The sequence below is a fragment of the Teleopsis dalmanni genome, chromosome 2 (assembly GCF_002237135.1).
Source record: "Teleopsis dalmanni isolate 2A chromosome 2, ASM223713v2, whole genome shotgun sequence".
NCBI lineage: Eukaryota > Metazoa > Arthropoda > Insecta > Diptera > Diopsidae > Teleopsis > Teleopsis dalmanni.
This window is the reverse complement of record NC_051847.1, coordinates 56043344-56062078: the sequence shown is the minus strand read 5'-3', so window position 1 is coordinate 56062078 and position 18735 is coordinate 56043344. Positions and strand designations below refer to the sequence as shown.

General features: G+C 24.4%; 1 protein-coding gene across 1 annotated transcript; it reads right to left on the bottom strand.

Annotated features, from left to right (window-relative positions):
- Positions 1 to 936: 936 nt before the first annotated feature.
- On the bottom strand, positions 937 to 14418 carry LOC119678109 (scavenger receptor class B member 1-like). Its single transcript, XM_038089773.1, has 8 exons — positions 14383 to 14418; positions 4329 to 4404; positions 3962 to 4214; positions 3730 to 3903; positions 3463 to 3655; positions 2179 to 2557; positions 1997 to 2118; positions 937 to 1833 (listed from the first exon to the last, which is right to left on the bottom strand). Exons 2-8 carry the CDS (start codon positions 4387 to 4389, stop codon positions 1459 to 1461), a joined length of 1557 nt encoding a protein of 518 aa, XP_037945701.1. The 5' UTR covers positions 4390 to 4404; positions 14383 to 14418; the 3' UTR covers positions 937 to 1458.
- Positions 14419 to 18735: the final 4317 nt, after the last annotated feature.

Sequence of the window (18735 nt, the reverse complement as noted above, 5' to 3'; positions counted from 1 at the left end):
ATATTGTTTTAATAGGTGACTGCAAACTTGTAACATATTTTCAGTGAACATTCACAATAGACTGATTTTTAAATTTGGCTGTAATAAATTTGGCTGCAGTAAAATATGTAAAATTAAAATATGTGAAATTAATTTTGCTAAAAATCGTATTTTGGTATGAAATATTAATTTTAAACATTTTGTAAAAACTTTAAAAGTAGTTTTAAGGCTTAAGTGTCAGCTGTTAATTGATTAATATCATCAAAAATACTTTTAATATTTGTAAATAAAAGCTTTTAAAGGTGATTTTAAAACTTATTTTCAAACAGATTAATTTCTACTTCAACGCTTTGATATTTAACTTGTTTATCCGAGTCTCAAAAATTGTTTTAAGGTTCATGTAAACCCAGCAGTAACCTTAGTAAACCTAGGTTTTTCTTAAAACCAATTTAAACTTACCAAAACTGATTTAACATCAATTATAAAATCTGTTTTAAAATAGATTTTATGATTCATAGGAATATATGAATTGTTTTCGATACGTTGATCAGACATATTTTCTATAACAGTCACAGTTTTTTCTCTATATTCTCTAAATTTGCACAACTCTCAAAATATTTTCCGGTTTTATTAAAGTCAAATGTCATTGATATTTATTTAAAAAAAATGTCACTTTTTCGTTATCTCAACTTCATATTTTGCTGAAAATTTATCTTACGCATAGTTGCATTTGAATTGTCCCTAAATTTCAGGCTTCGTTTGAACGAAATTAAGGCCATTTCCTAAATTTCATTCTAACCTTAAAACTGAATTTTGTATAGAAAAAACAACATAATTTCGGTGAAACAATGATGAAATTAAGAATATAATATAAGAAAAAACAATACATTTTTTGGTAAAAGAATTTATGTTTTTATTTAATATTTATGTACATACATATTAACAGCTCCACCAATTCTTATAAATAATTTTTCTTATCTAATACGCTTTTGGATGCATTTATAAATATTTTATTCTAAATGCGATCTTATATATAGTTCTCATAAAATTAAGAAAACCCTAAAAAAATTTTTACTTACATATATATGTATATATATATTAAATTTGTTTAAAAGTTGTTCATATATTCAACCTTGTTAAGTTTTACTGATTAATTATATCTGATGTTTTAAAATGCTATAATACAATACATATAATATTGTGTGTATCAAAGTTATGTGTATTTACTTATACATACATGCTAATTATTCCCAAATGAAATATATATATATACATACATATAAATATATATATATATATATAAAGATGTATAAATATATATACATATTTTTTTAGTGTATATATATCAACTGACTATAAGTCACATCACAGTATACCTATGTACCCAAATGTATATCATACATCTCGATCATTTAGTTCAATTTAATTAAGTTCTCTCCCGAAACCACTTCATATATAATATTAAAAACTATTTTATTATTAATATTTTGTTGTTTCTTTAGCTCTTTTCTTTTCAAGGTCTATTTGGGCTGTTGCCAAATAATTTGATCCCTCCAAATGCAAAGTACTTTGCCTGTGTGACTTTCTGATTAAACAAAATACTGCGAGAGCCAAAAGTAATGCGCCGAGTGCGAAGAAAACAATTAACAGCAGAACACGCGCCGCCGGAGGGACAGTTGCTGCGAAATTCATCAAGTTTGTGATTTCATCGGGTAATTGATCAATTCCTTCTTCGAACCATAGAATCGGGAATATGATGTCGGGAAAATTAGCAACTTGTTTGATATCAAGCACTTGACTTACTGCTAAATTAATTTGAATTCGAGCTCTAGCTCTTAAAGTTGTTCCCATGTCCTGTAAAAAGAGAACATATTATTAATATGCTGAATCTATCATTTGAATATATATAGTACTTATAAATGTTTTATAAATAAAACTAAAATAACAATGAATAATTTATTTGTTTCACATATTATATATGACACAAAATAATTATTGAAGACATGCTTATACTTACGGGTTGAATATCGATGAAAAATTCATGTTTTTCTTTTTCTGGTGGTGTGATACCTTCAACAGCTTCTAGTAAGCTCTCATCAGCTAAGTAGAAATGTGGAAAACTTAACATAATTGGAGAATCTAAAAAACAATAACAAGAAATTTATTATAGAACCAATAAAATGATAAATAAGTTTATACCATATTGGCAAAGCGAAACGTTAAATAAACCATTAGGTGGACAGGATTCGGGTCCTCCTGGACAGAAGCATGCATTATCAGGATTACTTTCCATATCATTAAAAACATTGGATGGTGGCGAAAAACGGAATCCTCTAATGCCTCCCTTAGTTTCAACTTCTTTTTCGAATACTAATGGTAAAAGGCGACAAAGGTCTTTATCGTATATATGAAGAACGCGATCGGTTTCGATGTGTGGTGGAAAAATAGAGCCATCAGTACCATTTAAAAGATTACATTCATCAGATAGCCAATGATGAAGCTGCTCATGTCCATTGTATTTGTCAATTATACCATATTGAGTTATATCTTCAACTCCATTAAAAATTGTGACACGATCCTTAAAGACGTAAAGTAATTGATATTATGAACTATTTAAATATATTCATATACAAATAATTTATATATTTGAAAAATATGACATAAGTAATATATATTATATGCTTATATAGATCATTCAACTTTAAAGCATTGAAATATGTATCCATTAAATACGTATTAATGTTTTAAAATATATGTAGATGTGATGGAGACAATCCATTATTATCCATATTATGAGTAAATTATTGTAATATTTAAAAACACTAGTTTTTAATGTAAAAAACATAATCACGTTTCTATTATGAATTTCTAGAGGATATATGCTCTGTGATTTAAACATTTGTTTAAAATATACATAATAATATATGTTTTTAGTGATTTCTATTCAAATGTATTTAACTGTAGTAAATAAAAGTAATTCTGCAATATTATCGTTAAGTACAAAAAAAAAAGTAAAGTATCACAGATGTATCTTATAGATGGCTAGACCACAATAGTGCACATTTCGTTCCGAATTATAAATTAATACTAACAAAAATTACATAAGGTAATCAATTACATATATATTATAATTACTACAAAATTTTGCATTCATGATTTTACACTAAAATGAACGTATCTGGATCATAGACCAAGAGTACACTTTGTTGTTGTGTTTTAGTTTTACAACTCACAAGACAGTGTTTCTATTATTATATTAGCGGTTTTTATTTGTATAAATTATTCAAATTTTTCCAGTTTTATTTCTTATGCTATACAGTCACATTTAGCTAACAAATAATAAAAGCTAAAGTTTCAATAAACCTTAAATTCTCTAAAACAATTCTTTGTAATATTAAAATATTTTTTTTCATGTTTTTTCCATTAGAAAAAACTATATAATTTTTTATATAAAAATTTGAACTATTATAATTATTTATTTACCATTGATGTTCCATTTTTACCATACATAAGTCCGAATTCTTCATAAGGAAGTTTCTGTTCTTTTGGAACAACATCTTTTGCAAGTTTCAATAATGGATCTTCATATCCCCATAATAATTGTCCAATTGAAACTTGAACAAATGGTTTAATTTTTAATATATCCATTATACTGGCCATTGCAAGTCTTAAGAATCTGTGTTTACAATATAAATATTAAAAAAATTATTCCTTAATGATGTAACTAGTAAAGAATTATATAGTACTTACCTTGCTGCATGTTTACTTTGGGACGTTGCACTAAGCATTGGAATATTTGGTACAACAACAACATCTTCTTCAAATCCACTTGAAAGATCTTCACGGAACACATATATTTTTCTCATATTATAGGATATAGTTCCATTAGAATTTTCAATAATATTCACTTTTTCCCACGACTCCCTACAAAAAAGTATATTCAATTGATTTGATTAAATTAATATTTTGGCATAAGACTTACGTGTAAACATATGGTCCTACTTCGCTTAGTAAGGGTTTTGAGCCATTATTAAGGAATTCATTTGCATTCGTTACATTATATACATAAATGTTTATTCTTGGCTCCACAGGTGGTTTTGCCCACCAACCGAAAGATTGACCTTCCGATCTTAATGATACCTGATGATCGATTGCTATATTAACAATTGATGAAAATTTAAATGTGACTAGAATGCCAAAAATTAGGAAGCAAACTCCAATTGCAATGGTTATCCCTTAGAAAGATAAAAATAAATAATAGTTATATAAATAGATATATTTATATATTTATTTATTATAAAATCGTTTTAATAATCTTTTTTTATTATCTTAATCGATGAAATACTTACACCATTTTCTTAAGTATGTGCTTGACAGCTTTGTGCAGATTTTTTGTTGACTTCCATTCATTATAAGCAGTACGTTCTGCAAAGAAACAAAAATATTTAAATACAAATATATTATTAAATATAAATATTTAACGAAATATATTGTAAAATTAAATGTAAAATTTTTTGAATATGATGACCGCAAACATTTTTAAAACAAACTGTGCGATAGATGATACCTATGTAAAGTCAAAAAAGGCTATTATGTATTTTAGAAAATTAAGTTAAAAATAAGAAATGAAAAAATAAAAAAGAAATAACTGCACTAAAAACTAAATAAGAAAACATAATAAAGAAGGTCCAATTAATAGCACTATTATTACTATACACTGCAGATAATATCCGAAACCAAGAGACTTTTAGTGCCATCTCTGCTTTCAGTAAAATAAGTCTAATGAAAGCTGCATGCATTGATAAGTTGGTGTATTCCATTTGAACAGAAGTGCATTTACTCTTACTCTTACTTTTACTCTTACTCTTGGATAGCATGCACTTAACTGTGAATCACTTATGAGTTTCACTTTCGCTTACATTAAGTAGTGTATGTTAGTCAGGATTGTTCCAACGAGGAACGTCGATAATCAGAAAATATTTTTGGTAGTACTTTTGCAGTGCAGAGTGTATGTTTACATAATATTGTCAAAAAGGGATCTATGGGAGGATATCACTGTGAAGTTAACGCTTATTCAAAAAAACACTTTAATTATTTATGATTATATTTTGATAAATGTATAGTTTGTTTTCATTTTAATTCAAAAAACTAATTTTTTTAATAATTCAATATATTGTAATAAGCAGATATATGATACCGTTATGGACCTGGACCTGTTTGTAAAGATAGTTAATAAAAAGTAAAGTTGAGCTATACGAACTTCATAATGAATTGAAATCTCCATTATGATGTATATACCGTAGTGCTCAGAGTAAGATTTCCACGTAAGATGTTGAATTAATATACAGAAGAAAGAAAAACACCTGCTGGAAGCCTAACGTTTAGATCATGTTATCAAAAATATTGTAGCACTTCTTTGTATTAGGGACTAGACGACAGTAAGTAATTTAAAGTATAATTATATAGTTATTATAGTTATTATTTGACTTATTAGTCATATTATTATCTGCGTAGGAAGTAATCAACATCGGCAGTACAAATTATTACTTTTTAATATTCGAAACATTTTACAAAGTTTTTTTATAGAAATTTGCGAAGTAAATTAATTATGTTTTAAAATAATTGTATCAATAAAAAAATTAAAAAACAAACATATTACTTTTAATTTTATTTTAACATTTTAAAAAATTAATATAAAAATACAGTTAAAAAAAAGTAAGATCAAAACCAGTCAAAATAACATTCGAGTTTGGAAGCTTAGGTTTGAGTACTAAACTCATAGCTGATTCTATCAATGCCGGGTATATAAAGTTGAAGTACAAAAACTGATTACAAGGAGTTTTGATATGTTATTTTATGTTATTTCATTGAGATATAAAAATATCTATAAATAAATCTGTTAGGTAACAATATTCTTTATATATGACTTAAATGATGGTTTTGTAAATGCATTTGACAATTTTTTCTTTCTTATGTTTGTTTGAATCACTTCAATAATTTAACAATAATCTATTAAGTAAACTCTATAGTTTTCAACAACCAATTTATTTAAATATAATATTGCTAACTCCAGCAATTTTTTTTAATTATTTAAAATTCTGATATATATATATATTGTATTTTATTAATTATTCAACAAAATATATTAAGCGGAAAGTGTATTCGCCTACTTATACTTTTTTTTTGTAAAAACAAGTAATTTATGGTAATTTAAAAAATTTAATTATGATATAAGTATTTAGTGATCTACTTAATTATATTGATTGAATTATATAAATTATTAGAATCGTAGTATATGTTGTTAATGTAGTCCAATTCGCAATAAGTTGAAATATTTAAATTTTTCAGATACAGCATTAATTTGTTCCCAGTTTAATATTAAAAAATAAGGTTTACAAATAGAATGTAGGATATTAGTGAACCTAATAAAAATTCTGTTTTCGGAAAAGTAAGATATATTGTGTATTTAAATAAACATATGCCCATAAATGTTTATAGAAAGTGTTCAGTATTAAAGCGGTATAAATGTAGGAGCTGATTTCTAGGTCTGAAAGAATGACAATAAATCATATGGGAGTGAGGTCTGTTTTCAATATTAACTAATTAATCATTATACATGCTGTTTTGTACTAACGTGTTTTGTTCAAATATCTCAAAAATTTTACGCATAAATAGCTTTATTGGTACAATAGTTTTTAATTAATTAAACATTCTTTAATATGGTTTATAATATATGTCTGTGCTTAAATCGGGTTAAAAGTAAGGGTAGTTCAAAATGAATTTCTTTGGAAAATTTGCGATTACTTTTGCGAAAAATCTAATTTATTTCAAATTTTTGCTACATTTTTTTTGCTCATTTCTTCATAATATATTTTATATAGTTTAGTTTCCCTGAAAATGACTATTGATGATAGTCGAAATATTGGAAAAATATTTTAATAAAACATAAATTGTTTTTAAATATAAATAATAAATTATAGTTTCTTTATTTCTATTTTAATGATTAATTAGCCCTCTATTTTAATGATCAATTATATATATATAAATAATTATATTAATATTTTTATTTTCATTTTATTCTTTGTAATCTTTCAAACATTTTTTACGAATGAATTTTCTTTTTTCATACACCGTTTCCCCCCCTTTTTATCGAAAATTAGTTCTCATACACATTTGGCAGATCGTGTTTTGTTGTTAAAAGGGTACAATAGGAAAGTCACTGAAGAAAAAACATATAAGAAAGATAAAAATGTCTAATCCAGTTTATGAAGTAGTTAAATAATTTTCAAAGCCGGATGTGTTTGCTTCAGCTTATCTATAATAGATTAATGGTAGATATCTCAATTCCATGGAATATGCATAATATAAATAAAATTAAGGATGTGGCACATCTTTTTTGTCATTGTCTGGTATTACAAGATTTTCAATTTGATATCTAAAAGAAATAATATTCTGCTATGAAGTAAGATATGTGTGTTAGGACTTGCTCTGTGTACAAGTATAGGGTAGTTATATAATATCCAGTCATATTGCTCTTAAGAATTCAATAATGTCAGTTGGATTTAGCATAGCTATTTCTTTGCCTTGTAATGGTAAATAGATATAGTAAATAATCTAACAGATTTTGAACAGATTTTCAAGAGTAGGAAGTTACTTAAAAAATTTTATATCGTTAACTTTTTAATTACAGTATGACAAAAGTTAAGAAATATTAAATATTAAAGAAAATCAATATATATTTTCTAGCTATACTATATATCGATTAATATTGAAAAAGGGATCTGGTGTCAAATTCGATATCTTTCATCCCTTAGAGCAAGTAATCATCACTCACATTTATGTATCCTGGACATCTTGTGATACCCTGTATTAATACTCGAATGTTCAACCAGTCGACCTCAATGCAATGGATGATTATTAAATGAGTTTAAGAATTCTCAGAAAATGGAGTAGTTACCTTTTAAAAATAATTATTCACTAACCTTGTTTTTATTTTATTTTTTCTTTATTTTTATAAACGTTTAAACATTATGATAGGTGTCTGAATTATTAAAGCGAATGACAATACCAAAAGGGAATCGATTGAAGTTTAGAGCAAGCATAAAACTATTTACAGTTGACGAATCTATATGCAGACTAAGCACATGCAGCCCTTGACTTCGTTATGAGGAATAATTAATTAAAGCTTAAGTGTTCTCTTTTCATTTTCTTTTATAATGTATATGTCTTCATTTTATTATATACAAAAGTTTGCCTTTGAACTTGAAAACTTCATTATGTAAATACATATAATCGTGTCTAAATATATGCGTATGAATTTTAAAATGATTAAAAAAATCTCCGCTTATACGCTTTATGTCTATTTTTGGTTTACAAATATGTAATAACAAAAATATTTTTAAAGTTTTTAATTAGTCTTCTATTAAAGAATTGTTCAAAGTACGAAATCTTTATTCTGTTTATAAAAAATATTTATTTTTATAATAAAATTGAAATTAATCATTTAAAGGTACTGAGATAATAAAATGTTTAATTCATTGTGCACATTTTGAATGAGGCTTATGTTTTATTGAGGATGTACTTTAAAATCAAGAAATCACGTCTTAAGCCATTATAACCAAAAATAAAATTTTATTATATACTTTATATCATGAATTTAAATAGGGTGTGGTAATTTTTACTGTGTTGCCATTTATTATAGAATGAAGAATTTTTTTTATTTATTATAGGATGAGTATATATATGTATATAAGGTAGGGCCACGACCCCAACATTATACAATGTCATTTGTTGACTAAAAGAATTTGCTTAATTATTGTATTAGCTTTGTTAATAGCTATTGTTATAATTATATTGTTAGTAACCTTATGAACTTACAAGTTATTGGGGTGACTGAAACGAGTCTTTATTGTTATAAGGGAAATTGCTTTGCTTACGTTTTTTCGTACAAACTTAAGTTAAAAGAAAATAAAAATAAAGTTAGCTTTGGATTTTCCGAAATTTATGTATATCTAAGTAGAGATATTTATAATTCTGAAAAAAAAATTATTATATTAAAATCATTCTACGCTACACAATATGCATAAGTAGCGTTGTAACTTAATAGTTGACAACGTCTGGACATACTTTTTTAATGTTTTTTCAGTAAAGTTTTAAAATTGAATTGGAAAAAGCTGATTTTGTTTTTTTTTATAATATTTAACATAAAACTAAGAAAATGGTATAAGCAATTGGAAAAGTAGAATAAAAATTTAAATTGGTTACTTAATTTAATTTTTTAATTTCTATTAATATTTCTTTATATATTGTTTTTTCAAACACTTCAAATTATTAATTAAATTTAAGTTTTCGTATCAAATTTGCTATATTAGTACTTGAGTAACTCGGTAATGTTATAATTTCACAAAAAGAATTATACGTAAACCTATATCACTTTACCGACTCACTCAGTTATCTAGAAAGTCTGAATATCTTTATAATTTTCTATGACGGTACGTAAACATAAAAAGGAATGATTTTATGTTGTGTGGGTAGTTTAATTTATTTTACGCAATAAACAAAAATTGCCTTATTATAAAGTTAACGGATTAGAAGGATTGATTAGAACATAAAAAAGATGAGATCTGTCTTCTTCAACATGAACATGAGAACATTGCAGAAAAACTTAACACGTTTTGTCATTATAAAAACCATCAACATTTTTTTGACCTAGCATCAATAATATGGCGCAATTTCATCTTTTCTAGATCTTATAGATTTTATAGATCTTTTGTATACTGGCAGCAGTCTTTTCAAAGACTGAATGCAATTTTCGGTCTCTCTAAAAATCAAATGAAAGATCTGCTATTGATCAGTTTTTTAGTTTTTGATATTTAATATTTCGATTACTGTCAGCATTCATCATCAGTGTAATTATTAAACTCTATTATTAAAAAATTACATTTGCTTTTATTATTAAAAGATGTGTTCTAAAATGATTATTGGTAATAATTATTAATTAATAATAATTATATTAAATTTAAATTTTAATTATTAAATATTAACTTTTAAATTGCCTGCATATTAGAAATAATTTTTATATGTTATTAGTAACAATTATTTTAACCATAGGTTTTTAATAACTAAATTGTAATAATAATGCAAACATTTCCTATATTTAAACTGTTATTGATTTAGTAGAATATATAGTTCATTAAAATTTTTCTATATGATAATAAATAAAACTAAATAACGCTATGTCAAGTGTCTGTATAGCTCTTTATAATTGAAATAAGAAGTTGTGAAGGTATATTTTTAACCTTGAATTCTTTCTTTCCTACAATTATATTTGAATCAATTATACTATTTAAATGAAATTAATATTCTATACAAAGAAAGTTTAAATACTCTTACTTTAACCATAAATGTTAAGTATCAATTATTTATAATTTATAAGTTTAAAATTTAGTATAGAAAATTATAGGGCTATAGGCTCCTAGTGGACTGGAGCATTGTAGCCATATTAGATCTTTTGTTTTAGCAACGGAACTTAACTTTGAGAAGAGATTTGAATGAAGACCTGAATATCTCGTTAAGAATTTTCTGATATCAGATATGAATAATTTAGTTATAATTTAATTTTTTTACTTGTACTTTACGTTATTTATTATTGTTATTATTATTTATTAATTTATTATAATTTAATGTGAGTATGCAAATGACGGTTTGTTCTATATATATATATATAATTTATTCAGTAATGAAAAATTGTGTTTGAATTATTAAGTACAAATATATTTAATGGAATGTGCAAATCACTTTCATGAAAAATAAATATTTAATGTAATTATAAGCCAAAATTTTTCACTTAAGTTATTTACAACAATAATTTATTAATTTACAACGAATAAATTTAACGAAACTTATGCACTATAAAGGATTAAGCTAGAACTAATTTAAAATAAAGTATCAACACTAATTTAATAGAACTAATTTAAAATAAAGTATAATTTAATAAACACAAACATTTTTATTTAAACTTCTAAAGAGCTCAGTTTAGTTTTTAGTTCTAACAGAAGTATTAAATTTAATTAGTTGAGAAAACTAAATAAATAAATTTAATAAAATTTATATGTATGAATGAGATAAAATAATTGTTGATTAGTTGAGAAAACTTTTATAAAAATAAATTTAATAAGATTCATATATATGAATGAGATAAAATAATTGTGTTTAGTATTCTTAAGGTGTAATGAAAAATTTGAGATAATAAACAATAAAGAGTTTAATTTCAACTCAAATCCAGTTTTTCAAATATTTTGAAATATTTAATAGTTTTCACTATTTTGATTAATTAATAGGTTTCTAATTTTTAAATATTATTATATACTTGTTTGATATATGAGTGATGAGTAATTAACATTTCTCTATTTATTCTTTCAATTAGTAAAGTTAATTGGCCATTTGATATTTTAAAATTTATAAAGACGCGTAATAAAAATATTGGTATGGCAATGTTTTTCAACGTGATTGAAATAACGATTACAAACAAGAAAGTTAACATTTTTTTTAAGATTTTAAAATCATTTTAATTTGAATTCAATGTAATATAAGGTGAAGCATTTCATTCAATATAACGTAGATAGGAACTTACATTAGAAGAATAAAAATACGGTATATGTAAAAATTAAAATAACAGAGAGTAATCATGCAATAAGCGACGTTCATGTATTTAAAGAGTCAAACAAAAAGGTAATGTTTGGCATAATAACTTTTAATTAGAAGTAGTTAATTACTGTTATTGTTCCATACAAAATTAATTTCCTACAAATTGTTTTCAATTTAGTTTACAAATATTTAACGTATAACAATACCAATTGAAGAGTTGCGCATTATTTGTTAAACACTAAATTGCATCGTTTAAATTATGTAAAAATACGTATAAAATGTATGTTACAGAGAGTATTTATGCAATGAACATGCCTCCAAAAAGGTCACCAAAATAAAATAAGCAAGGTAATGGCTTTTAATTAGTAACAGTTAAATATTTTTATTGGTCCATAAGTAACTAATTCATAACAAATAATTTAAAAATTACTTAATAAACCTCTTAATAAAAAATTAATAATACAAACGAAATCACTTTAACATAAAGAGGGGTTTTGCACCATACTACTATATGTTACTTGCAGTTTTAAATCAGTCAAAAATTCTTTCATAATAAATCAAATAAATTAATTAATGCATTTAATATAAAAATAAAATTGATTACAAATTATTTAAATATATATAATAATAAAAATAAAAAATATTGAATACATATTTAGAAAAGTAATTGAAATTATTATTAACATAAGAATTTAAAATGTGTTTTGCTTACAGCTTTTTAAGCCAAATACGAATTCTTTTATAATAAATCAACAAATAGTTTTATTGGTTTATCAGAAATTAATTGTTTACAAATTATTTATAATTAATTTAACAGATATTTAACATAAGGATCTCAATTATTTTTTGCTTGAAGATTTAAATCATACGGAAATACTTTAATAATAAGTCAATAATTATATTACCTATCTACTTAATTCATTTATTATTAGATGAATCAAAATCTTAGTCATTACGAAAAGCATAAATTACTGTTTAAGTAGGTTAGGGTAAGTTGTCAGCGAACTCATATATTATAAAAGGAACTGATTTATATTAGTATGCAAGCCACACATTGTATTTATTGATTGCACAAAAGGTTTCTAAAAATATCAAGTTTTAGCAATAACAAGAACTTGAAATGAGCTGTTATGAAACTATTTCATGTAACAAAAATTCCAAGTTCTATTACATAACTCACACAATTAGTTTACTTATATATTTAAATGGACTTAAGACATTGAGATTTAGATTTAGATTCAGTCAATCTCGCAATTTTATTAGAACAGGTTCTAATACAAGGACAAGTCAAAATAAAAATATTCAATTTTTATTTGTACATACATAAGTGTATATATATAAATATATATTTACATATGCAAATTTTTTTTATTATTAATATTTTAAAATGAATATATAAGTGAGTCTGTTATTATGTTTCCGTTTCTGTGGAGAACTGAATTGAGGTTTTCAGTCGATAAGTCGGCAAACTTATTGAATTTTGAACTGTTTTTAAGTTAAGTTCTGTCACGTTGTTGTTAATTATTATTAACAAATGGTTGGATGGCTTCTTTGAACTATGAAACCCTCAAAAATTAAAGCTAAACAATCATTTTGACTTGTTTCTGAACACGAAATGTGCGAAGCTTCGTTTGACGTACAACAAAAAGAAAGCGAAAACGATTTGCTAAGCTAACTGCAATTAAACCTCAAGGCAATCGAGACACGTCTTTTATTTTATATATAAAATTTTATTTGTATATATATTTACTTATGTATATTATAAGTACGTGTTTATAATAATAATATTAATTACTTTAATGTATTTAAATGGGAAAAAGATATTTTTTTAATTTTAAATTATATAAATGTATGAACACGAAATACATATAAATTTGACGTTATTACGCACTGCTTACGAACTATCGATCCTCATTCAAATATTTTTATTGCCAATAAGTTTTGCACATTGCACAATATTAAAATTCACAAAATTAATTACTTTGAATTAATTATGGTGTTAGAAATTCTATATAGCTAAACGTACTACTTTTAAAATATCGATAGATACTTCCTTTGAAACTAATTGGTCTCAAACTTGTTTTCGTTTTATAATTTTTATATGATGTTAATGAAAAAACTTGGTCGAAACTATCAAAAAAGCGCTTCGCATTTAAAAATTAAAGTTTTTTTTTCAGCTTTTAAAATATACAATTTAAGTGAACGTTTTGAAGCTGATTCACGCTTTATCCGCAGATTTTGAAACTTCATGTAAATAGCAGTATTACTTGTATATATGAATTTATTACAAAAACTCATTGAAGCTCATTGAAACTCATTTTGAATGCTTTTTAATGCGTTATGTTCAGCTACTAATAGCGCAAGATCGGAGAAAAGAGCGTTAGTGGCAATTATGGGAATCGGAATCGGAATCGAAGAGATTTCGGGTGTTTTAAATAAATTTTGTACAATTTAACACATTTTTACAGTCAAACAATTTCACATTCATTTTTTATATCAACTTTCTGCTCATTTTATGGCTTTAAACATTAAACTTTTCATTTTTTATCTATTTTCACTCTTCTTGGCCAGATATATTGCAGTTTTCATTCAAAAAAAAAAACAAAAAAACCGTTGAATTTATGTGTGTAGCATGCATTTTTATTAGCAGAAAAGCAGAAAAGAAACTTTCATAACTTTAAATATATTTTATTTAAAAATTTTATATATAAAATGCACTCAGTCCAATAAACTTTATCTGTAATATATAAAACTTACGAGATTTTTTTGTTTTTACTGAAGTTAAAATATTTTATTGCAATTTTTCAAACAACTTCCAAACACAAATAATTTAGAAATATTTATAAAATATTTATTATTTATTTGGCTAAAATTGTACTACTTCTGAATGGATAATTTAGCACAAATGTTACTAAAGCGTACAAAAATATTTTTGTTTCTACTTTATGGGCGACAAAAAAAAACTAGTAACTTGTTTTTTACACTCCGACTTCAACACTCAGACTTTGCGTTGTAGACTAGCTTAAAAATTAAAAGCTAACCAATCAAGTGTAGATACATATACAAAGATACATAACTTTTGCATGTATGTATATGAAAAATATCTTCATTCGGAGCTGAACCGTTTATCTCTTGTTATGAATACGAATGTTACGCTGTTTAAGCCGCAGTTTTTATGATAAGGTACGTATATATTATATACATGCGATTTACTAGAGTTTTTCAATATTTTTAGTCGATAAAAATACTTGAATTCGCAGATACATAATTCAACAAGATAAATATTGTAGATACTTTTAACGTGTATTATTCAGAGATTTAGTTTTTTTTTTTTAGATAACAAGTATCTCAGTAGGTAAATACATTGATTTTTTGAATTACTTGTAATAGCTGCACTCATTCAATAACACATATTTAGGTGCAAAATTAATATATACACAAGTATATATTCGTAAATATTTATGGATAAGTATGCGGATTTATTAAGACAAATATTTATTTTATACAAAAATAAAGTATATATATTAATTTTTATAAATATTTGATTATTATATACTTTTTGTACATTTCTTAGGAATAGTTCGGTTAAGTTTAGAGTAGCTCATTTCCTTCTTTCAAACACGATTTTATACTTGCGCTTAAGGCGTGGTAACGCCCTATCTTAATACTTGCTTATAGTACCGCTAGCGGAGCTGTTTTACTCTACTGTTATAGATGATATTTTTGATGTTCTCCATGTACTTGACTTTAGATGTGAACGTATTATTTCTGGATTTACTGCCAATAGAACGAAGTTATTTACTATATTTTTTTAAATTGTATTTTTGAACTTCTCCATGTATTGTCTTCAGATGTGAAATCATAAACCAGGATTTACAGTATTCTTATTTTATTGTATTAATATTTTAAATCTGTGCTTAATGTTATATATACACATATTTTAATTTATCCCTTAGTTCTATTTGTAAAAAAGTTTTTTTTTTGGAATAAAATATAGTAAAAGCTGTTGAAAAAATTTATAAATTTAGTTGAGAATCAAAAATAAGAAACTCTAACTTAGATCCAACCGTATAACAATGTGATCCACATATATAAATTTTACCAATTGTTACAATATATATGTGTTATATACAAGTTTGAAATTAAATACTCAAATTTACTGAGTTTATACTGCGAACACTGAACCCAGAATACTAAAAACTATTGTACAGCGGATTTTTAATATCACAGTAGTTCTGTTATTGGTTTGGTTCAATTACATTGAAATTTAAAGATTCCGATTTAAAACTGATAAAGTTCATAGCCGGTTCATAGCCTTGTACATTTAACTATTTAACAAGGTTTGCAAGACATTTCTTCTCATATATTTTGAATGGTTTTTTTGTAGTAATAGCAATCACCATAGTGTTATTAACATTTTTTATTATATTATCAAATGTTTATATTTATTTATTATTATTATATTTATTATTGATTTAATATGAAATGATATTCGGTTCACCAGGATAAGGAGGACATATCGAGATAAAGTTGGGTTTCAACTCAATTGACGTCATTTTTATTGTATTGTATTGTGGTGAATTTAAATTTTGTACGATATAATATGCCAACGCTTAAATAACTTGAATATAGAGCTTAAAATCAACATTTCACATAGAGTTCATGAGAGCAAAATCTGATAATTCTTGGAAGGAACGAAATCGGTTGATTATACTTTATTATCTACTTCATGAAATGAACAATATGAACTTATTTCTGCTTATTTGAAAGTTGATTTGTAAAAAATAACAATAACATTTCACATATTTAGATCTGAATATATGATTTCAGTACTGAATATACGTGCCGTTTAAATAGATAAATGTTTGTAGAATTTTTATTTTATTATTCAACATTCTTATTTGATGAAGTTAGGTAATTATTAATAATTTTGTGCGAAGGGTATTAAAGTTACAGCAAAACCAAACCTAACTTCATTATTTAATTTTTAATATATGCATGATTTCTACACATTGAGCTGAAAACCATGAATCATTCAATCTCACTTATAATATGTAAATGTAAAATTTTCTGGTCTGTTTTTAAGATATTGTTTTTAAGATATATTTTTTTAGATTTCATATTTACGTTTTGTATCTGTTATATAACTATTTATATTTCCGTAAATAAGGTAATCTATCAATGTTTTACATATTTTGTTTATTTTCTTTCTAGCAGTTTCAGTAGGCGAAGCACCTTTTCTGTTTCACACTGTGATACTCTACAATGTTTTCTTCTCAACTGCAACACTCTTTTCTTTATTTCTTATCATAATATTCAATTCAGCAGTATTATTTACATATTATATATATTTTAACTTTTATGTGTTTATATATATTACATTATATTTAATAATTTATTTTATTCAGTTATTTATGAAAGATTTTACTCTTTCTTTCTATAAGTTTAATTTATAAAGAGAAGCGCTCAATAGCTTTATTATCAGTATATTATATATATATATCAACTTCTACAGAATTAATTAATAACTTTGAACAATACAAATTATTATATAATTATTATATTACGTAAAATTATATGCAAATGGTATTCTAGTTTAAGAGCTAAAGTTTGAAAACTGATTTAAGGCTTAAGTGTACCTTGGTACACAATGCCGCGACTTGAACTCAACCCAACTGACATGAATGAATTAATTAAAATATCTTAGAATTAACTTACAATTGGTGATACGATATTATATATTGTATCACTGCTGCCACATATATTTTAAGTGCAAAATTAAAAAAGTTTTTGTTAAAAATAATACATATTTTTAAACTAAAATAAAAACAAGTTACTAGAAAAGTATTAAGACTTGAGAGAAATCATTTAATACACATAAAATAAAATGCAATATGTTTATAAGTATCATAATCTGCTATTTTTAAAGAATTCGTTTTATGTAATGTAAACTAAAATTTTTAATTAGAATAGAGTATTAGAGTAGAGTAGAGTATTAGAGTAGAGATTAGAGTATTTGATGTTTCGTCACCCTATGTACATAGACAATATTTCGTTGGATAATTCACTAAAGTGAAAAGTAAATACTTTTTAGAAGGAATATGTATCGCCATAAATTATATTCACTATTAAGTGAAAAGTAAATACTTTTTAGAAGGAATATGTATCGCCATAAATTATCTTCATTGGTGTAAAGCAATAGGAACGATCTCCACTTTTATGAACTATAGTTTCAAGTAATAATCCACTATAATTTAAATTCATTACAACTTTATCACATTTGCTTCATAATTTACAAAACGAAAATTTCATTCCAATAAAAATAATATTATAATAATTAAAAAATATTATAATAATAATAATTGATAATATTGAAATATTGATTATTTTAATTAAGTAAATTTAATTATATTAAATATAAATAATATTTGATGGATTTATTTATTAGATTTCAAAAAACTCACCAACTTTATATCATAACCGTGTTATACTGCGTCTATACTGGCTAATCTTTGACAAGATTTTTCTTTTCTTTTTTCATATTTGAAATACTTATTTGGTTATTTGCTAAATTTAAGCCAGTGTAGACGCCGCGTTAGAAAAAAAAATTTTTTTTTCACCAAAAATTTAACATAAAGAGAGTACACCTGTGGTGAATTTAGAGCAAAATGTCATATTTTAAATTTTGCTTTTCAGTTATATGAGATGTATAGTAAAATTTAAATTTATATAATATAATAAAAATAAAGTAGTGTAAAATATTATAATTCAACTCAATTATATTACAATGGTGAAATTAATCCACCACATTAACACAATTTACAAGATAGAATCATAATTAAAAAAGTGTTACGCATTCGAATTATTATGGATAGGAAAAATTTTTAATAAAAAACTACTTTTGTTGATAATATTATATATATATTTAAATTGTTTATATGTTGTATATTGTTTATATGAGGATTGTTGCCTATTTGTGTTGATAAATTTATATCAAAATATTACAATATGCAACACTGTAAATTGTTGCAACAGCTGTTTTTTATCGGAAAATGCTGACAAAATCGAATTTTTTTGATTTATATGTTATTTTAAATATATAGATTCCTT